A 23,412-nucleotide genomic window follows, 5' to 3' on the forward strand; every position below is an offset into this window, starting at 1 on the left:
GATGACCTTTCAAGGTCCCTCCCAGCTCTATGAGATAGGTATATCTCCATATATATAGATTAGAGAATTAGTTTGACAGTTACTATTATTGGTTAGGTTTTTGGACAGTTACAAATAAGGACCACATTTTATACAGAAGGATTTTATTTGTAATAGCAATACTGAATAAAATATTTGCCATTAAACCTATTACTGTATTTCTTGTGTACCCACATATTTACTATACTGGCCAACAGGAATGTAAAGTTTTATTTAGAATTTTGTAGCATAATAATTCAGTGCTATATTACATTTTTTTTAAATTGTCATTGCATGAGACCCTGACGTTTATGTCATCTTGCTGTCTTTACAAATATTCAGGATCCTAGTAGACATGTTGCAGGCTTGATATGCAAAACAAGACGACAAATACAGACTGATTCATAGCTAAGTATTACCATAGTTTCATATTTAGCACTCAAGCTTTATTTCAGTACTAAAAAGTAGAGCACTTCAAAATATTTTATCCAAATGACTCTGAATCATAGTCAGAGGAAACAACGGGACATCTGTTAACAATACAAGAATGGCTCAACAGAATGAATGATTATTTAACATACTGTCCCCTCCACAGACACCACATAATCTGTTAAGGGTCTTCAATGTTTTCTCTTATTGGGACTGTCTTTTTTTTTTTTTAAATAAGTGAGCCAGTGATTCTTCAGAAATACTCATTCAGACTAGAAAACTGAGTAGTTGTGGTTTTGAATCATCTTCCATTTCTAAAGATTGTACAAATCATGTTACGGGGTGGGGTGTGGGTGGGGTGGGAGAGAAAAAACAATCAACTAAAAATAAATGACAAAGAAACATTATCACTCAGAGAAGGGTACATTAGGTCAGGAGCTACTGCTGTTTAACACCATAAACTTCTGCTTGAAAATCAAACCAAGAAAAAAAGTCACAACCACCACCACTAAATCAGGAGAGCAAACAAGCTGTTTGTTCAGCATGTTTTGAAAGAAAAAATATACCTTTAAACATAGAGTATATATTTCGGGTTGTTGGTTTTTAGCTACGAAAGCACATCACTGCTAACGCGTTAAATATAAAATAAGAAATGCTGCCAGTATTACTTTGTAGAATAAACAGACAATATGTCATTAGACGTGCTAATTCCTGTTCCTTTTTGGGGGCAAACCAAGTGGAGGGGGAAAAGATTAAATAAATGAAAGGCTTGGTGACATCACGGCAAATGAGATGTTGATTCAAGCAGCAGACCCGGGGTCAAATTCTGAAGTCGGTCTCCAAGAGCCAGGAAAGGTGTGGGAAAACTAAAATTGATGTTTCCTGCTCTTGGGCAGAGTAGGCTTTAGTGAGCTTTCTGACATTCAGCAGCAGCCCAACTGCTAGCTGATCATTAACCACTTTAGTGGCAAGCTAAAGGGAGTAGCATTCAGTCCTCCCAGCTCTATGGTAGTTGTTTGTATTGTGGTAGTGCCCAGACCAGAGCCTCGTTGTTTTAGGTGCAGTATAAATATATAGAAGACAGGGTTCCTAAAGAAATTATAATCAAACCTGATACAAGACTCGAGTATGTATAAGGGTATCGGTATGTCTACATTGCAGCTGGGATGTGATTCCCAGGGTAGGCAGATATACACATTAGTTTGGCTTGAGATAGTGTATTAAAAATAGCAATGTAGCTGCAGTGGTATAGTACTCCTGGAGGCATTCTACACCAAAATATTAAAAATTGTGCACCAAAAAATTAAAAATTCTATGCACAATATTTTAAAATTCTGCAAAATTCTGTAAATTTTATTGTCAAAATAACACTACATACACACCAGTTTCAATTATTTTGGTAATTTATTTCAAAATACCTGTCAACAAGTATGTCTATAACAATACAGACACACACACAAATTCCCCCAGCAGTAGAGTTAAAGAAACCCCTATGACAACCCAGATCCTCTTTCTATGCCCTCTTCCTCTCCCCCCAGAGCCCAGCCAGGGGGGGTCAGATACCCAAACCCCCTCCCCCGCAAAGCCCAGCCACAGTGCCCCCCCAGCCAATACTCCCAAACCCCCACAGAGCCCAGCATGGCCCTCTCACTCCCCACCCTCCCCTAGAGCCCAGCTGTGCCCCCCCCCCCAGCACAGACACCTGCCCCCTGACCCCCTTCCCCCCCCCCCCCCCCCCCCCGAGATCCAGAGGGAGAAAAAGCCTGATCCTTGGTCCCAGGCTTGCATGAAGTTTCCTGCGCATCACCTCCTTCCCTCAGAGCATGCTGGGAACTGCAGCTGCCAGGAACCCTCTAGCTCCCTCCCCCTCCCCCCAGCAGAGTCTTCTATGTGCAAGATGGGCTCTGCCAGGTCCAGCAACCCCTAGTGTCGGCCAGCAGTACTGCAGCCCATTTCTGTGGGGGAAAGTAAATTCTGCGCACACAACATTAATTTCTGCAAAATTCTGCATTGCACAGTAGCGCAGAATTTCCCCAGGAATAGTATAGGCAATGGCTCAGATTAGACACACAAGTACATACCTAGCCTCTCAGGCACAGTTGGGCTCTGGCAGCTAGCCTGAGTCACCGCCTGTACCATCGCAGCCACATAGCTATTTTTAGCACGTGAGCTCAAGTAGAGCTAATGCATATATGAGTATCTGAGCTAGGAATCAGACCTCCCAGCTGTAGCCTAAAATACTGTATGAGAGAAGCGAAGGGGGGGGGGGGGGGGGGGGGGAGTACTAAGGAAATGACTTCACACATTAATATAGTTAGCCATGTGAAAAACTCGATAGTTCCTAGTAATTTTAGAGTACGGGGAGGAGGAGCGACAAATAAATAATACCAGCTACCTAATATGTTTAACCTAGCTATCTAATGATGGCTGAGTTCTTGTAGGTGTCTCAGCAGCAGGGGGCACTGAGGAGAAAACAGCAACCTTATGGATGGACTCAGGGAGGATGCTACAGTCTAACTTACTATATTGCGAGTAAAACAATAGTCATAAAAATGTTTTGCTCTATAAGTGCTCTCGTATGTCACCTGAGTAAAACCTCTGGGAACATCAATCAATCATACTAGAATATCTACATATTTTTTAATTAAATGTTAATGATTCACAGAAATTGACAATTTTAGCAAGTATCCAAAAGAGTAAAGCATCATATAAACAGTAAAAAGACTTGAGAAGAGGATATGGCACAGCAGCATCACAAACACTAAATATATGGAACCTACCTTTTAGTTTTTCCTCTCCCCTCACTACTTTTTCCCCAGGAGACGTTCCTGTATGTATACAAATCATGTCTCTTTACAACTCTAAAGAATGTTTTCCCCGTATTAACCCTCACAGCTCCCAACACAAAATCATCTTTCAGCATATATTCTGAAAGATCTCAAAAGATATACACAAGTATAATTTCAAAGTGAACTATATTGGAAAATTCCCACATCAGTTTGGTCAGACTCAGCAATTTATTTTTTGTTGCATCTATAAGAGTGTTCAGGTATAGCCTCTGTATCTAATTACAATCTTCCACCTCCTTTCCCCATCTCTCCTGGCATGAGCAAACCATTGAGTTAGACACAGGAGATTTAAACATAGATCTTCAGAGAGGCAGAAGAAAAATTTCCCTGTGTCCAAAGGTACACAAAAAGGAAGGTACATTTTCTATCCAATAAAGGTCCATGTTCTCACATTTTATTACTGGGAAAGATCACTGAAGAGTCAAAATGAGATCTCTCAACAATATTAAAAATGGCAGATCTGAAAGAACCACAATGAAGTAATTAAATAGTTATAAAATTACCTTGGACTACAATGTATTAATTTGTGGACAGTTTCCCCACAATATTGTGCTAGATCCAGCAATAAACATCATGGAATGCAATAAGAATTTCTCTCTCTCTCTCTGCTCCCTATCCCTCCTCAACAATATCCTGTCTATTGGATGCCACCCACTGAAGGGGAATTCATATTGCCCTTTGTATGCAGTGTTGTTTCTTAATTCTATCCTACACCTATAATTTTAACGATTTATAGGGCAAATTAGCCACTAAAAAACAAAGTGTAAATTAGCATCAAATCTGTTTGTCAGTTGCCTCAACTATCCCTTTTTGCCTTTAAAAACATTGTGCATGAAACCAAGATTTCAGCTCAATTAGTTAAACTGGTTATTTTTGTACAATGCAGTCTCAGCAAAATTCTGGATTTGAGTATGATAAACAAGTATAGAATGGAATAGAGAAATTCTTTACAACCCCAAATTACAGTTTGGTTAACCAGCACACTTTAGGCCAGATCATAACTGCTGTTTCCTTCCAATATCATCCCAAATGACCTTTCCAAACTCAGATGATTTTACTGATGGGCTTCAAAACAAAAAATAAGCAAATCTCATGAAAATGACTGAAATTTTAGGAACATAACTATAAGAGCAAACACAGAATTATTAATATTCAGCAAATTGAAGTGCCGCCATTTCTTATTTGTTATATATAAGGATTATCTAAATCCTGCACCACTCTTAAATCCATCCTTGTCTGTCTGCCTCTCCAGCAGAATTTCTCTGTTCCTGCAGTTGTTCACTTGTTTCAGTGGAAGGGAGGCCTCAAAAAGCCCTGGACTCTGCATTCCCCAAAGCCAATACTCTCAAAACAGTCCTTTTGTTAGCTGAAGAACTCAGCCTGTGCATGGAAGTGTGAGGGAAAAACAAGGCCCTAAATCCATGCATAAAACTTGCCTAGCTTGATTCACACCAAACCCTCTTAATGGATCTTGGTATAACAGGGAAATACACTAACAACCACTGGAACGGACTCTCAAGGCCGCCAAGTCACAACAAAGAACTAAACTCAGTATCAACAACATGGACCATATCATGGAAAAGACAAATCCCATAGCAGTGCTGATAACAGAGCTACCAAAACCAGTTTGTGTGTTCTAAATAGCAAGGATTACAAATGTTTCACAGAAACCAAGTATCTAGAAGAGAGACTGAATGTAGCAATGGCCCAGAGTGACAATAATAATATGCAATTACAGATCAGCAAAAGAAAATATACACTTTTTTAAACAGTGTTGTCTGTGTCCTAAAAATGTAAATTTTCTATCATTAAATAATTTTTGCAGGAAGAACAGAATGTATACTGGATGTTTTTGTAATTAAAATGAGATATAAACAATTCAGAGATTGAATAATTATATTAGCCAGCTTTAAGTGGGCATCTAAACAGCCCATTATATTGTTAAATTAACACACAAACACAACTCAGCCTGGTATTGTTCAATTGTCAATGTCGCAGAAACTGAACATTCAGTGTATATGGCTTACATTTCTTAAATACTGTGAGCTCCAGATTGCTTGAACTTCCTAACTTTGATTCCAATTAAGCTGAAAAACAAGAGAAAACAAATTTTTATATAAAAAACACTCAAGGCCTGATTTTCAAACGGTGCTGAGGACCCACAGTGTCTACTGATTTTAATGAGAGTAGCAAATGCTCAGCTGTGACGAAAATCAGATTCCAAAGATGGTAAGAGTGGGATTTTCACAAGCATTCAGCATTGACTTAACTCTGCTCCCACTGAAGTCAATGGGAGTTGAAAACTCCTAAATCAGTAATTTAGGGTTCAGTCCTTCAAGATGCTGAGTATCCCCTGAAAAGAGATGAGTGCCCACAACTCCTAGTTAAACCATTGACAGTTGTGGGCACTCAGGACCTCACTGTTTTAAAACAGATTCTGTTCCACTGGCAGTTATGTCGTAATAAAACTAAATATTAACAAGAGAAATAGATTTTACCTAATTAAATTATGTGAAGGAAAAAACCTAAACTTGACATCTTAATTTAAATAGCAAACAACAAAAAAATCTCACTCCAAAGAAAGATCAGAACGCTTTAAACTTTTCACCACACTCTTAAAATAGCAGAATACACTAAATAGGAATTTTAAAAGACAGCAAGAGTTAAACCACTAAAAAGCCACTGCAGGCAGCAGGTAGTCGCAAAAAAAAGTATTTAACAGAAAACAGAGGAATTTCCTAATACCATTCAAGAGTAAAAAAAAAGCTATTAGTTGACAATGAGCCTTCATTATTATTTATCTTGAGACCCAACTTACATTTCTTCTTCAGTTTATTTGGAGTCATGGATTTGATAATATAATACTCACTCCCATGTTTTTTGCATACTTTGGCATTCAAAACTGTTCTAACAGTTGATAGTATTTCCTCTTTTAGGATTCTATTACCTCTTTTGAATTACTCAACCAGTAAAAGCTACTGAAACTGAAGAAACTCATTTTGGAAGTCCCATCTGTGTACTTTTTGACAGAACAAACAACTTCTTTGGCTAGCAATCTCTACATATGTAAATATATTACACAAGGACTTTTTTAAAATCTGAAACAGGCTACGGATCCAAATAATTTAGAAATATTAATTCTATACAGGTTCTAAAATTTAAGTCTCTGCCATGTCAAGCTCTTTAATTACATTACAGTACCTACTTCACAGTTTTATAATGACAATAAAATGCAATACCTTACATTTGGAACTCCAGTCTTTTTACAAGAATACAAATCACAAATAATGATTTTATTTATAGTATACAATCTCTATTATTCTCAAGTAAAACGGTTCATAACATAACAGTTCTATATGTCTAGTCATTCAGTAAATAGTTATTTGTTGGCCAAAGTTTTTATCCTGCAAACACTACTGGGCACACTAAAGTGGGACTGATCATGATAGGTGCTTGCATGATGAAGCCACAAAAAGGCATGAGATTATTTGCAGTTTATTCAATATAAAGCCCTGGAGATTTGCAATATGGGAATTATTCTTTGAGATGTTTCTAGTTCACATTTCCTGCAGTATTTTGATGCAGAAGTTTAAAAAGTCAGAAATCATATATATTTTTATAAAGAACTTTTTTCAATCAATTAATTTGCTTCAGCAAATGAACAATTACTAAACATTCAGCTCGACCAGGCCTCCGGGTTGAACTTCTCTACTATCAAAGTTCGCGGGCTCCAATTAGTCATTTCTTTGGGGGTACTTCTTTAAATTCAAGACATGCTTTAACCTACCCAAATTCTATCCATTTTTGTCATTATATGCAATCTACTCAAGGGAGTTACCTACTTTTTTAAAAATGAACAATTGTATTTAGTTCAATTAAAACATTGTCTTATGCTGTGCTTGGACACTACTGATTTTTTTCCCCATCTCCTTATGCTGCATAGCTCATGAAAGCATCCGGTTCACCCACTCAAACAACAATTAACCTTGATAGAATGAAACTAGGCAAACTTGGGTAGGCTCATTTTTTTTCCCTCTTCTAACAAAAATTTTATGATGGACTAAAAATAGATGACAGCCAGTTAATGCTGTTTAGAACCTTTTCCACAATACTACAAACTTGAGAAATGCACTTTAACATAGGATTATTATTTATCAACAAACAGAGTAAACTGGCAGAATTTCATTTGGGACAATGGAATACAAATTGTTTGCACTCTTCTTTTCACAATGCAATACATTACAAACAGACTTTTAAAAATCCTGTTTGTATTGCATTACCTAACAAATAACATGATATTGGCATTATTAAAGTTGAAAGCTCAACCTTAGAACTTTTTTGAGCCTTTTAGCTACTGCCCTGAGACAGGAGTAACGTAGAGACAAATTCGTCCAGTGAGAGCTCCCAGACATATTATGCCTCAGGTAGACACGGACTCCTGGAGATCCAAGGGAGTATAGCCTCTGTGCCACCTTTTCAGTGTGTGATGTACATTCACATACTGAATGCTGGCTAGTGATGGGGCAAAGACAAGCCCCATGACTTCACTATCTCTGTATTTCCCTTTTGGTGCAAGGAGACATTCTCTGCATCCCCAAGAGAAGGGGTACGACATATTCTAGACATTAATTTTGGAAATTTCCTGACTTAAGTTGTTAATTTCTCAGCTTTATTACTGTTTTTTGCATGGAATTTACTAATTTCTATTAAAAGAGGTTGGGGAGAAGATGAATAAAAGAGGGGAAAAAATTCTATACTATACAGCTTTTGTGCCTGAGAATATCTATCTGCAGGGCCTTGTAGAACTTGTAAAACTCAATTTGCACAGTTCTGTTCTAGCATGAATTAACATGAGCGCTATAATGTAAAGTAGCAGGCCTCCATGTTGGAGGCTTTGATTAAGGACTGCTTTCAGATGGCATCAAGTGGAATAGCTTCCATATCATATAAACACACTCCTTTACTCTGAGCCTTCTTAATTGAGGCTTGCTACTTAAATGGAATTACTCATGTTAATTTATGGTAGAATATATTTGCATACATTGAGTTTTTCTAAAGATAATTCCTATCTAATTAACAGTAATGATCAATTATTTATTACCTAGGAGTGCTGTTAATCTCAAGTGCTACTTAGTACAGTCTGCCAGCTTTATAACTGTGCCTCCCAACTTCAAATCATCTTACCTTTAAAATTTACAGCACCAATTTTCTCAAATTTAACTCAAATCTAAGGAATAATATAGGAAATAGATTAGGGAAGCTGCACTGATACAACTAAAGATCAACCTACTTATTCCAGTTTAAATCCTTCATAAACATGCCCTTAAATGGGTTTTAAGTAATGCTACATTAAAAGTTTGCCCCAGTGTAAGTAAATCAATTTTAAACCTATTTAGTTACACCAGGGCAACTTTTCACAGAGTTTTAGAGTTTAAGGCAACAAGAGACCATAGATCATCTAGTCTGACTTCCACCAACACCAACCTGCCCCCACACACTAAACCAAAAACTGAAATTAGACCGAAGTATTACAGGACCCTAGTCTATTGTGTGCTACAGGGATAGAATAAGAGGGATCAAGGTGCACCAATGTCCAAGGCTTCTGCAATGGCTGTGAAATGATTTAGTGAGATATATCCAGATAATCCTAGCAAGTGACCTGCACTCTCACACTGGAGAGGAAGATGAAAAAACCCCAAGGTCACTGCCAAACTGACCTGGGGGGAAATTCCTTCCTGACCCCACATATGGCAAGTCAGATAGACCCTGAGCATGTGAGCAAGAACAAGCCAGCCAAGCACCTGAGAGAGAGAAAGCTCAGTGCCACCTCAGAGCACTGGTCCAGCCAGACCAGTATCCCACCTCCACCTCTGATGCTTCAGAGGATGACAAACAAACAAACAAAATATAAGGCTTTTGGGGGGGGAGGGAGGGAGAGAGAGAGAGAGTGAGTGTCATAAGAAGATCTACAAAACAAGTTTGAGGTTTCTACCTTTAACTACTTCTAAATTATTTCAGCACACTTTTCTAAGCAGAACATGCAAGAAAAAAGGTTTTTCCATGCTCAGATAACTCAAAAATAGCAGAAACAATTTTGCTCAAATGAAAGTTGGGGGGGGGGGGGGAGTTTGAGCTAGTACCATTAAGAAATCATTTCTGTCCCAAAGACATTTGCCAGAGAAAGTTATAAGCAACTGAAAGAGTTGATTAGACAGGAAATTTAAAGTAAATCTTAACTATTGCATGTGTTGCCTATCCATGCTATTTTATATAGCAGTCAACTTAAGACATTTCTGTAGTCCCATTGCCATAATAGTTTATCATGCACACACAAATATAGACTAAAAATACCACAGATTCTCTTAATCTGTTTTAGATTCATATAATTAGAGATACACAAACACTTTTTCTCTGTCTTGTGTGTATTTTTAAAACATGGTATAGGACTTTGCTCCAAGGTTAGGAATTCCAGGCTTAAGTTTTTCATTCCTTATTTGTCAAATCTCTATTCTACCATACCCTAAATGTGAACATCCTGACTACTGGTTGTTCATTCCAATCAGTCAACATTCTCCATCACTCCTAGCAGGCAGTGGTTTCATTATAACTTTTGCCTTATTCACAATTAATCCAAGAATTCTAAGATTGAAACAGTGACTGTGTTCAGCAAAACTCATTTCCTTTTTTTTTTTTTTTTTTTTTTTAAACCTTTTCCTAAATAAATTCTCATACACGACAAAGTGTGTTGGGAGGTGAGAATGGGGAGGGGAGAGATAGACGGACATGACACCCTATAAACTAATCTATTTCTCCTACAGGCTTTGAAGGAAAGAGAAAAGTGTTATTTCTACTTTTAAATACTGGAGCAGTGCTCAGATACTTCAGAAATAGGAGCCTGTATACCTTTAGAACACAGCTTCTGTTCTATGAGTCTCACTTGTAATGAAATATGGGTTCACAATTAATCCCATTTCAGAGTTCCCCCAGAAAATTTTCTGGAAGTGAGGGACAAGTAGAAGCCAAACCATCAAATGATTTCAATGTGTTCTCCAAAAGTAGAAGAAATGTGAACATTTAAATAGTAAATCCCACTGGCGCAATCTTAAACTAAGGGCTTATCTACACTACACAGTTTTGTCAGCAAAAGGCAGCTTTTGTCAACAAAACAGTGGAGGTGTACACACTACAATGCTCCTCCTGCCAACAAAACTCTCCTGTCATGCCCACAAAGTAAAACCACCTCAACAAGAGGCATAGAGCTTTTTGCAACAAAGTTACATTGACAAAGCGTCAGTGTAGACACAGCATTCGTTACGTCGCTGTAAATGGCCTCCAGGAGGTATCCCACAATGCCCACCGTGACCGCTCTGCTCACCATTTTGAACTCTGCTGCCCTGCATCCAGCTATGCAGGCATTTGCCCCTCCCCTTCCAAAGCCCCAGGAAGTTTTGAAATTGCTCAGTGTGGGGAGCTCATGTAGCTACTGCCCAGCTGAGCATGCCAGTTCCCAGCAGCAAATGCACTCTTGCCTGGCCTACGGGGAGAGGGTGGATCTCCTTGGTCTCTGGAGAGAGAAAGCTGTGGGAAAACTCTGAGGAAATCACACAATCGAAACATTAACGCGTAATCCTGCTCTCCCTGGCACTAAGACCACAGCAGCAGGCAGGCAGACTGCTGCTGGGGGAAATGAGGGTAGAAACTCTTGATGTGCTCTACAGAGCCTGGGAGGGAGGTGGGGGGTAATGTTGAGGTGTCCCTCTCCCCCTGCCGGTGTACCAGTGTCCGCTGAGCTGGGATGGGGGGGACAGGGAGACACCAACTATCTGTACACCAGCGTCTGCCTCAGGATTGGTTGCTTATGGCTGCTGTCTGAACTTAACGAGACAGCGTGCTGACATACTCACTCTCCCCTCCCTACGCCCCCCCCACCTCACACACTCCTTGTCACACACCTCCCCGCCACACACACACACTTCTGTGGGCTTCTTGTGTTAGTATTCAGCAATATCAGTTTGGTCATATTACTGAGTGCTACTTTAAAAAGTGATTTAAAATGTGTTACCTTTCGGACACAGACAGTAATTATTACAATGTTCATTGCACGGTGTAAATAAACTATGCCAACACACATTATTGTAGCTCAGTGTTAAAATGCTCCTTCAAGGCATCCCCCAGCCAAATAGCCCCTCACTGAGCTACTCTTATAGCCTTGTGTTCACAATGCACAGCACAATATTGAACAGCAGTGAAGGATCCATGCTTTCTAACAGAGATGGGTGGGTTGCAGGTTACGAGGGCAGTTGAAAAGCAGCTGGCAATCTAGTAGGATGCCCATGGAACAATGGGATTGAGAAACCTTCATCATGTGACACTGTAACTGCCCTGATGAGGCATTGCAAACTCTTCCCAAAGCACGCTGGGGCCAGTTGCACGGTGAGATTGATACCACAGTGCACTGCTCTGTGCGTCAATGCAAAAGATGCTATTGTGGATGCGCTCCACTGACACAAAAAGCGTAGTGTGGACATGCAACAGTGGTTTAATTACAGTGGCGGCTGTACGTTGATGTAACTTGCGTCGACAAAACTCTGTAGTGTAGACAAGGCCTAAGTTAGAGATGAATATAGGCTTTTATGGAAAGAAACATGGGAGTAGTTGAAAATAAGAATTATTTCTTATACTACACTTTCACACTTTGAGGAAGAATAGTTTCTACGGGGTAATGGTTCTAAATTCAGTATCGAGTCAATGAATATTATTTTGTCAGCATCTATGGAAAGTAAAATAAATAAGAAAATCGATAAAATATCAAAATGTTATGTTCTCGAATATGATTATATTAATCCAATTCCATTTTGAAACAAGGTTTACCATTAATAGGAGTATGAGGCCATTCTTAGATTATATTAGTTGCAGATTGTTATATTTCTTGGATTTAAATCAATTAAGTTGAAAATAAGGAAACCTGTAATGAACTGATTTAGAGACAATACATCATACAAACTATGAAATAGCGAACGTAAGGACTAATATACATCCAACTGCATATATTTAAGCAATAGTTTCATAAAGAGTTTCTGATATCATAGACCACAGAAGTATAACCCAAGCTATATGTTCATGTCACCAGAAACCTAAAATGGAGTTACCACCATAATTTATGTATATTTTAAAATTTTACTTACTGGACAAAGAAAATATTCTAAGTGCTCACTCTCTGTGCAAAAATCAAAATCTAGTCACATTTTTAATAGTTTTCACTGTGATTAACGAATCATAAAAAAATAAATGGAAAAGCCATATCAGATCATCCAAGCCATCGCCTTATCTACAAGGGATTGTTATCTACAGCTGAGTTCCTAGTGTTTAGTTAGAAACGCTATAAACTTCCTAGGGGTCCCAGTAGCTTTTTGAAGTTACTAGAATGCTGCTGTGCCACTGAAACCTTCTAGATGTACTTAAAACTGTTGCTTGCAAGTTGTCTTCTCCTTTCCTCAATAATTTCTATTATATACTTTTAGGAAAGTTTTAATCTCATTGTGCACTTTGCAAAGAGAAAAACAGCTGTCTATGTCTATTTTCTGTCTATGGTCCATCCCTGGCAAAACTTTAGCAAAAAAAATTTTAATATGAAAACAATAAAATTTAATTTTAATAAACTGATTATATTGGAAGGATTCCTTTGATTCCTACTATGTCAGTGAAACGGTTTATGAAAAATATTATCTCAGAACACAGACGAGTTGTTTGTATAATTTCTAAAGCAGCAACCGAACAAGCTCTGAAACAGAAGAAAAACTTCTGTTTCTTCCACTTATACGGCCAACAATAACGTCTACATTCTGACAGAAATCACGTGTATGCTAGCGAGCAGGGGAATTTCAAAAGCACTTAATCAGGAAGTGACCAATAAATAAAATATAGGCTCCTCAGACACTGACCTAAAAAAGCTACACAGACTTCTTTGGCTCCCTAGACTCATGGCCTGCCCTTGATTCTGGAGCCCAAAAGATGATCAATTATGTTTGTTGTTTGTGTGCAGATAACAGTTATTTTAGGTTTAAGAAAAACAAAAATATATATATAAAGTCTCCATGAAAGAAAGAACATGCTGAGTCACCAACATCCTACATCACTAAAGATGCACAAAACAGCAGATGCCTCATAATTGAGCTAGCTGGCAATCAGGATTCCTCTAGCTCAAAAGGTGCAGCACAAGGAAAATAGAACATCTCATTTCAATTATATACTGAAATACATCACATCTACCTACCTACCTAGAAGATTCTAATACTTCCATCCTCATTGCATCTAACTGAAAACCGAATTAGACCTTCCACTTTTTGGCAGTTACTTCTAAATATACTCTGAAGTAGTGGTTCTTAACCTTTCCAGACTACAATAACCTTTTCAGGAATCTGATTTGTCCTGCGTCTGCCCAAGTTTCACCTCACTTAAAAACTACTTGCTTAAAAATCAGACATAAAATCTGCACACTATTACTGAAAAATTGCTTACTTCCTCATTTTTACCATACAATTATAAAATAAATCAATTGTAATATAAATATTGTACTTACATTTCAGTGTATAGTATATAGAGCAGCATAAACAAGTCATTGTCTGTATGAAATTTTAGTTTGTACTGACTTCGCTAGTGCTTTTTATGTAGCCTGTTGTAAAACTAGGCAACTATCTAGCTGAGTTGATGTACCCCCTGGAAAACCTGTGTACCCCCAAGGGTACATGTACATCTGATTGAAAACCGCTGTTCTGAAGAGCTGAGTAACTCATCCCATCAAAATTGCCAAATATGGAAAATAGACTTAAGGGAATGGCTTATTACTAAGTATTGTTGGGGAGTCCTGTTACGCCCTTATCTGGGAACATGCTCTTCTCCAGTAAAATGCAAACACAGCTAAATGGTCAGTCAAGCTATCATTTAAAGTTAGACTTGTCCCAAAATAAGTTTTTAAACCCTAATAGAGCCCATCAATTAATAGATGAAACAAGAGGAAGGTGAAAACTAAAAGCAGGAGATTAGTGGTTTTCTTCTAATGTGGTACAAGATCTGATTAATTTCTGTAACATTAAGAAGCCAAGTGTAATGTTTACCCAGAGGAGCAACATTCAGCTTTGGAGGCTTTGAGATATACAACATATTCTACAGAGGACATTACAGAAATAATGCAAGTTAGAGTTTCAACAGTTTTTTATTAAGCTGCTCCTCAGTACCTACTGTATAGTAGAGAAGGACAAGATACAAAAGGCCTAAGTTACCAAGATCTAAACCTTTATAAGCGTATATATGGAGAGAGAGAGAGAGAATCAGAGGGTAGCCGTGTTAGTCTGAATCTGTAAAAAGCAACAGAGGGTCCTGTGGCACCTTTAAGACTAACAGAAGTATTGGGAGCATGAGCTTTCGTGGGTAAGAACCTCACTTCTTCAGATGCAAGTAGTACTTGCATCTGAAGAAGTAAGGTTCTTACCCAATACTTCTGTTAGTCTTAAAGGTGCCACAGGACCCTCTGTTGCTTTATATGGAGAGAGAGAGACATTGTGAACTAATAGAAGGTGGACTTTTCAGCTATCATTCTTTTTGACTGAAATCAGACATACAAAATCTGTAGATGTATATGAAACCACATAGTAAAAAGAAGTTTTCAAGTCCCCTCTACTTCAGAGTTTAAGGATCCTGCCAACATAAAAATCAACAGTCCAAAATGTATTCCCTGTTAAATCCAACCTACTTGGCCTCATCTTATTTTCTATTGAAGTGTTAAACTATTTTCCAGAGCTGAGACCTTAATTTCAGCAATTTTAACTAGTGAAGACAGGCAAAAATGGCTAATGTTATCTTTTAATGGAACAGGTTTACTTTTTGACACTGCGGCGCTACCTTTCTAAGAACTGAAAATCTAGCAGAGAAATCAATGGGAGAAAAAAATCCTTCTAAATACTCTAACGAGATTTCATACAGCACAGCTCCCCTTTAAGTACAGCTGAACTCAACAATGCATACATATACACCCTAATTTCCACCCCCTACCCTACACACATACACATGATGGATAAGATATATTCATAATAGTATATAAAAGAATTGCTCATAATTTGGAGTTGGGCTACCAGCCCAGTTCTCTATCTGCAGATTTAAAGGAGATATACTCCAGACTTGGGCTGAAATTTTCTTTAAACTGCCTGGTAAATCAGGAATAATGATCCATAGGGAAAGAAGAGCTCATTAGCTTGAGTTCTCCCCCTCTGTACAGATCAGTGTGTCCTGGACCCAAATAAAAGGGAAAAAATGGCAGTGCTGGCAGGTCAAGCTCTCTGATGGATAGGTTGCCTTCTACCAAATCAAGATTTGCAACCAGGCCCAGTGTAATAGGCCACTAATCAAGTAGAACAGAGCCTTAGGTAAGGAAATCTTCTTGATTATGCAGTGTCTTAAAGATTGAGTGAATGGCTATTTAAATGTCTTATGAGATTTTAGAAGTTCTGAGCTACAAACCCTTCTAATATCACATCTTACAACTCTGATTAAGCAGGTTTCTAAGATTCCAGTGGCATTTTAGAATAATAAATCATTTCTCTTTATAACAATTTTACTCACCACCAAGACTAAAATGTAATCAGTTCCAACTGGTCCACACATGTTAATTCCATAATAAATAGCATCATCTCACCAGTTAACAGATCTTTCTCTATTAACACCAAAAGCTATGGTTAAACTATAATGAAAAGTTACTTTTAAAATAATTTTATGTCAATTGTATCTTATCTTGTTTGGTGATGAATTAAGAAATGTAGGTCTCAACTTATTTTCATATACAATACATAAAATATATCCATTATTTAGCAGGATTTTTCAATCTGTTTTTAGCATAACAAAGGTGGGTAATATTTTATTTACCTAGAGTGTCTTAAAAATATAAACAATGGGATAGCCATCATATGTATCTGTTCTTCTTCTGCCCTATTTTCTTAGAGAATGACAAAACACACATTGAAAATGCAAACAGTCCAATATATTTGGATAGCTTACTTACATCATACTTTGCAGTTCAGTAGTAAAGCTTGTTGATTTCCCTGTCCCTCTTCCGCTGCTTGAAGAGGCAACATTTGACATCGGGCTAGCTGCAATATTGCTCATCTGAGTAAACAAAAAGAAACAATAGAGCTTGCAAACGTATTTAATTTAATAAACAGAGGATCTTGGAAATGGCAGCAACTATAAACCACTTCACAAAGTATATGCGGTTTAAAATATCCAGCCTACCATACTATGTTTCATGTTGAAGTTAATAATGTCTTTCATTCAGCGCTGCAAGAAAATTATTTTCTCCTCTATTACACGACAAACTGAGAAAACCACACTGTTCATTTTAGTAAATAGATATAGAAGAGGAATCAATAATAATTGTAATAGTTTCACCTTAGTGACTGCTACGTATGCTTGCTTTGCATTACGGATTCGGAAGGAAAAAAGCAATTCAGGCAAGACCTGAATGAAAATACAATACATATAAAAGCCTTTCAATGTGGAAAGGAAGCCTATTTGAGTTGTCACCTGTATTATCCATAAAATATAAACTGTGGTCAGCAACCAGCCGTCACTGAAAGTGTGTGTTGGGTACGTATTTGTGTTCACACTTCTCCACTGGCCTTTATTAAAAAAAAAAAAAAAAAAAAAAATCTCAGGGAGCCATTCAAAAAGCATCAATGCAAGCTTATCTCAATATCTATTCAAGAGCTCACATTATTATGGGCCGTATATGTGTCTTTCATAGGCCCAGTCTTCCAACAGAAGCGCATAACCTTCGGCTCATGCAGCAACCAAATCCCATAGGGACCTTATTCATATAGGGTTTGTATACATAGGGAGAGAAGATGAATTAAATATAGCTGTGAAGTTAATGTGCATAACAAGTTAAAGTGCATTAAACCTAGCTTTCATTCAGAAAGAAAGTGGCCTTCGTTCACTGTAGCTCAGGGGTCCCCAAACTTTTTTCCGCTGCTTGTGCAGGGAAAGCCCCTGGTGGGCCGGGCCGGTTTGTTTACCTGCCACGTCCGCAGGTTTGGCCGATCGCGGCTCCCAGTGGCCGCGGTTTGCTGCTCCAGGCCAATGGGAGCTGCTGGAAGCGGCAGCCAGTACGTCCCTCAGCCCGCACCGCTTCCAGCGGCTCCCATTGGCCTGGAGCAGCGAACCGCGGCCACTGGAAGCCGCGATCAACCGAACCTGCAGATGCGGCAGGTAAACAAACCGGCCCTGCCCGCCAGGGGTTTTCCCTGCACAAGCGGTGGAACAAGTTTGGGAACACTGCTGTAGCTTAAGCCTCATTGGAGTGACTAAGGTCCTTACAGTACTGAAACCAGATACTGAATCCTAAAAAATAAGCCAGTAAGAAATGTGAATGAACTCAACAGTGAGATATTCAACTTTAAATCTGATTTACCCACTTTGCACTATTTTCAGCTTTATGTATGGTCCAGTATCTGTAAAAAGCAGGAATACAAAATGAACAAAAAAATATTTTAAAATGTTTGATGGTTTTCCTGACAGAATTTCTGTGAAATTAAAACAGTTTATTCCAAGTTGAAACCTGGACACAGTTCTACTCTAACCAGATCACATATACTAATTTAGCTCATGTATTTTTCCTCTCTAATAAAATGCAAGTCAAAATATCTTTAAATCATGTCATCTATAGTCTTAATTTATTGAAAATTAACCAAAGAACTATCAGACAACGTGTAACATAGATATTTCATGAAGACCACCAAATAATAAAATTAACTTAATAAACTGAGTCACTATAATTAAAAACACACAAGTTCATGTTTTAAAGGTCACTCATGAGAAGCAATATAAAGAGTCAAACCTTATCCAAGTATATTTCTCTATGCAAAAATAGTCAGATACTCTTGCGTGTCTTGCTTTTACTGCCAAACAACATTTAGCAACACTAAAACATTTCAGGCACCATAAATGTCTTCTGATAAACAGAAGACACTCACGGTATATTTTTTTCTCCTGTCTGGTTTGCTAAGAGCTGGTAAACCTTCACTTATCCAAGATCTGCTCATTTCTTATGTTGTTGTTAGTAGTAATTGTGATCATAAAATGCAGTTGTTAATATCATTTATTTTCAGTTAGTCATTTCCCAGTTACAGTTTTACCTTTAACCTATGCTTTTAAAAAAAAAAAAAAAAAAGAAGCTTAACAATACAAACTGTATACCAAGCCTTCTCTCCAACACTAACACTACATGTGGTTCATTACAATATAGTTTCATTTTCAATTTGTTTTTTTTTAAAGAAAGATATTAAGTTTTTTTAATATGTAAGATATTTTACATGGTAATGTTATAATTATGGTTAATTTAAAAATATTAAGGATACATAGCACAGAGATGCAAAGAGAAACTTGTAATATACATTTTTATCTAAAACACTAGAGTAAACTGTTTTATATGAATGCTTTCACATATAGTTTAAGAGACTTCCACTTATTTTCCAGAATGTTGTAATTTAGCTTCTCACACTACAAACACAAGCACATGTGTAACTCTACTCACATATTTAGTCGCACTGAAGTCTGACTTTAGTCATATGAGTAGGCGCACACACGATTTTAACTGTTCTCAGGACCAGGGCCTTGGTCAGCAGTTACCATTAGTCTCAAACCTAAAACAGTGAAATTAGTGAGTTTAAAAAAAATACAATAAACTTGTCTGTAAGTGTAAAGAAAGATTGTGTGTTACTTCTAGCACAGTAGCTTCTAAACACTGGAGGTGCAATTAGATTATGTACCAAAGACCCACAGACTTGGAAGTTTAAATCAAGAGTATATTTAGTCTTACTTTTATTTTACACATTTTCCTTATTACTCTTTATTTTATGATTTATATAACAGTTAATGTCTAATTTTTAATAACTCAAAATATGTATATACACTCCTATGGTAATGTCAAAATCCTTAAATCAAAAGGTCATAGAGAAGTAGAACTACAATTCAGTAAAGCTGTGCAAGGCGTTAGCACTAATTTTTGGCTAGAATTTTCTTGCCCTTAAAAATTTTAAAGAAAATATTCTTAAAGTTAATGATTAATAAGATAAGGCCCCAATTCTGAAAACAGGCATGCTTATTTTAAGCACAGTCTCATTAACTTCATTGGAATCACTTGCGTGAGTAAAGTTATACATGCATGTAAATGTCTGCAGGACAGGGACTGTAAATTTTTTTTTTTTTGACAAGCCCAAATAATTTAAGTGCATGGCATGCAGTCTTACTTCATCCCACGCACTGAGTCAGGGCCAATCAGGCATCCCTTGTTCACATTAATAATTGTTACAGATATGGGTATCCCTTACCAGCATTGCCAACTCTCATGGTATTTGGTGCTTTACTTAAAGCTCCCCACCCTGGAGACAAGTGATTATGTGATGATCTCACCTTTTATTTAAGAAAAAAATTCTAGCCCTTATAGCTGAAGAGAAAAGCTTGGAAGTGGGACTCATTAAAACTCAAACTAAAAAGCAAACAGACTCAAATAACAGTTACATCTCATGAGTTTTGAGCTAATGATTTTTGAACATTTGAGTCTGGCAATACTGCCTTGCATACAAATAATCCTACTGACTTTAGTGGGACTCTTCCAAAAATAACTGTGCACATAGGCCACAATCCTGCAAAGAGTTCCACCCAGAAGTGTAACTTTCAGAGTGTCATTTATGCCCATGTGTTTTATGTCAACACAATTACTTGCTAAGGCTCCAGTCCTGCAAACACTTACACATGAGCAGTCCCATTAATTCCAATGGGATTACCTATCTGCATAAAACTTTGCAGGATCAGGGACTAGGAGCATACCAGCTCTACCCGTTCATTAAACCACTGTCTTCCTACTAAAACCAAAATATTTAACTTTCAAATCAAGCAGGTGTACAGCATTTTCTTGACATGATGAACCAACAGCTCATCATGCCCTGTCATAGCATTTAAAATAATTACTTCCCCAGCCCACATTTTGTTTGATGGTTTAGATAATTAACTTCTTTACACATCAAAGTCCCATCATCCGCATGTTCTATTTCCTTTCTTCCGGACATTAAAAACAAAGTCAAAAGCAGAAGCACTCTCAAATCAATTTTCTCCAATAAGTACAGCTAACATGGAATTGAAAACCTACTGTAATCTTCAACGGGTCAATGTACTACAGTTGTTTTAGCTTTGAATTGAAATACAGCTGTTTGCCATATTGCACAAAGTGAATTCAGATGTTCAGATCGGGTCACAGATTATTTCAACATGTCATAGTTTAATCATGAACTCTAGCAAGGAGAATATAACATTTGATTAACTATTTAAAACTAGTAATTATAAGGCGCTAATCTAAATCTACGTCATACTTGCAAATTATGTTCTTAAATTATTTTCCTCCACAAAAATATCTGGCAATTTTATAATTAAAAAGGAAAGACAATTTACATAAATAATTTTATCAATGAAAACACAAAAAAATACCTATCCTGATCACTCAACACCTCTGGCATAAATTAAATATACAGTCACATAAGAAACAACTTCCTCACACCCCCAAACAATCTTGAGTGGAAAAATGCTAAGCCTCCTCTGGCTGAGTTCAGGCCAGTGATTCTCACTAAGGTATGTTGGGAACCTACTGTTCCGTAACCTGTCCATTGAGTCTATGTCCTTCCTGTGTAATTCCCACATGATGACACACCTGTGTTTGACTAATCTTTAAGGTAGAGCGCACAGTCCATCTATTTACTCAAACTTTTGGTAAGGGCACATAAGGGATGGTATTTTGCACTTCCCATCAGCTTGTATAAATAAATGAACTATGCATTGTGCCCTAAATATCAACAAATTTGGGCTATTTCAGATAAAGGGTGGAAAGGGACTATGTTTCAAAGTCAGGGGGTCCTCTCCGAGAACATGATCAGCATCTTCCTGTCTTTTACAGAGAGGTACTCAAATTCCTCCATCAACCACTGTTCTTGCAGCATCACATGGGGGTTTCTTAAGAGACAAAGGATAGGTTACAGAACAAAGGGCCCCCAAAACCTCCATTAACTCAATTAAAAGTTACTGACTTAAACACCACCAAAGAGAACTTAACATTCATCTACTCCAGAACTCACTCTGCAACCACAGAAATGGAGAGCGAGGTCTGAATTCGTTCAGCTTTATCTAAAAAGTCTCTTCACAATGGGAGGAACCTGAATTAGAAAAAGCTTATATATAAAAATATAAACACACACAACACACAATGAAGGGTAAAAAAAAAAAAAAAACTTCCACTGAACTAAGCAGAAGATTCAGCTGTATTTTCTAACAGAGATGTCTTCAACTGGGTTTTGTCCTAGGGGCCTGACTCTTCTCCCATTTACACTAGACTTACACCTACAAACCTCCTCTGAACTCCAGTGTCATTAACTATGGTTTACTATAAATCATGTAAGCGATAGGAGAACCAGGTTACGTACTTCTAATAAAAGTAAAGAGGCAAATCATATAAAACTTTACAAGGTTCCAAGAAAGTTAGAAGTTAATTACATGTTTCCATTCAGCAGGAAATAAAGAATGTGTATATGGTACCTTTCTTACTTTAGGTGCAAAAATAAATTACTGCTACAATAAATTATTTCTGCAGACTTGCATCTAATTTTTGTACAGCATCGGGCCCTCATTTCACTTCTTCCATAACTACATTTTGCATATGATATGAAATAATGCAAAATGGGATACATTTTTACTTACATAAAACTCATACAAAACAGGAAGGAAGGAAACCACTGAATGCTAAGATGCTTTGAGCAAATACTGTATTAAAATTAGTGTTTTTGTTTTAAATATTCTAATCTTTACTGCAACTTATACTTAAGCCAAAATCAGAAATGTCAGTATCAAGTATTGTATTTGTGCAAATGCTCAGCACTGTGCAAGATGTAGTACAAGAAACAGTCCCTGCTCCTTTGGCCTTTAGGAAGTAAGGGTTTTAATTAACCATGTGTATTCAAGTATTTGGTTTTATCTTATCATGCAACAGAAATGTTAAGTCATCTTCAGAATGGCATGTTGGTGTGTGACTAGGGCTTTAGGGTGCTATGAAGATATAAATAATAAAACAAGCAAAATAAAAATAAACACATGAGAAAGTACATGTCTGAATCTAGTCTATCTAGCTTCTAAAAAAGTATTAAAGAGAATGAACAATGAAAAGAATTGTATACTGGATTATGTACAGTGTTACACTGACCCTCTATTTCAGTGGTTCTCAACCTATTTACCACGTGGGCCGCATATGAAGCCTTTTGTGTTATATGGGCCACATCCACACTATCTATCTATCTATATATATATATATACACACTGTATTGCCCTGAGGATGTCTCAAGGGCTGCAGCTGTGTGCTGACTGGGCCGCACGCAGCCCACAAGCCACAGGTTGAAAACCATTGCTCTATCTCTTCCAGGAAATGAGTCTGAGACCTGAAAGTCTGAATACTGACAATTAAGCCTTTACGGTTATTCTCCTGGAATTCCTCTAGCAGATTTGAACTAATAGGCTATCTAAAGTGAACTGGCCTAGCTATTCACAATGAAAGTATTACCCAAATTATAAAATTACAAGTTTTGATACATTTATAGTGTAGGTCAAACTATGCAACACTCAATCACCAGTATTTAGGTGTAAACTGCCCCAGTCACACACATGAAGATAAATCAACTATTTCTGTACTACATGTAAAATGTTATAGCATGTAGGATGCGAGAGTTATAGCAACACTCCTAACTTCTCTAGAATGGTATGAGCCAGGGAGATGATGCAAGAAGATCAGTGTTCAAGATGGACTAGACCTTGACAGAGAGGATTTGGGATTAGAAGCAGGCTGCATCAGATCTTCATACAATCATGTTGTTCAAATCAGGGGATGGTATCAAAGTAATCTGAGCCTTCTGCTTTTTGAAAAAAATCTATGAAACAACATCAAGTTAAATGCATATGCAGGTGGTAAAATTCTTGCTAGCAAACTATTATGTCTGCTGTTATTGCTGCTTCTTCTGATGCACTAAATTCTTACTTT

General features: G+C 37.4%; 2 protein-coding genes across 38 annotated transcripts in view; one reads left to right on the forward strand and one right to left on the reverse strand.

The window, feature by feature from the left end:
• The window catches only part of SUPT3H (SPT3 homolog, SAGA and STAGA complex component), a 445,969-nt gene that overhangs the window by 410,332 nt on the left and 12,225 nt on the right, over nt 1–23,412 (reverse strand). For 10 of the 35 annotated variants that reach the window (XM_065587541.1, XM_065587520.1, XM_005297387.3 and 7 more), the window contains one exon: nt 16,348–16,451. The exons of 1 other annotated variant lie outside the window; for it this stretch is intronic. Coding sequence is in view for 17 of the 34 variants with exons in the window: in XM_065587520.1 (XP_065443592.1) it covers nt 16,348–16,451 (104 nt within the window). In the remaining 17 variants the exon portion in view is untranslated. Of the gene's footprint in view, nt 1–5,323; nt 5,384–15,911; nt 16,003–16,347; nt 16,452–16,868; nt 16,964–17,056; nt 17,152–17,758; nt 17,795–18,876; nt 18,986–23,412 lie in introns of those variants that run through there. 24 more of the 35 variants (XM_024101102.3, XM_042848658.2, XM_065587537.1 and 21 more) reach the window with 11 other exon arrangements.
• The window catches only part of RUNX2 (RUNX family transcription factor 2), a 200,986-nt gene that overhangs the window by 32,113 nt on the left and 145,461 nt on the right, over nt 1–23,412 (forward strand). The gene's annotated exons all lie outside the window — the stretch shown is intronic.

The sequence above is a fragment of the Chrysemys picta genome, chromosome 3 (assembly GCF_011386835.1).
Source record: "Chrysemys picta bellii isolate R12L10 chromosome 3, ASM1138683v2, whole genome shotgun sequence".
Classification (NCBI taxonomy): domain Eukaryota; kingdom Metazoa; phylum Chordata; order Testudines; family Emydidae; genus Chrysemys; species Chrysemys picta.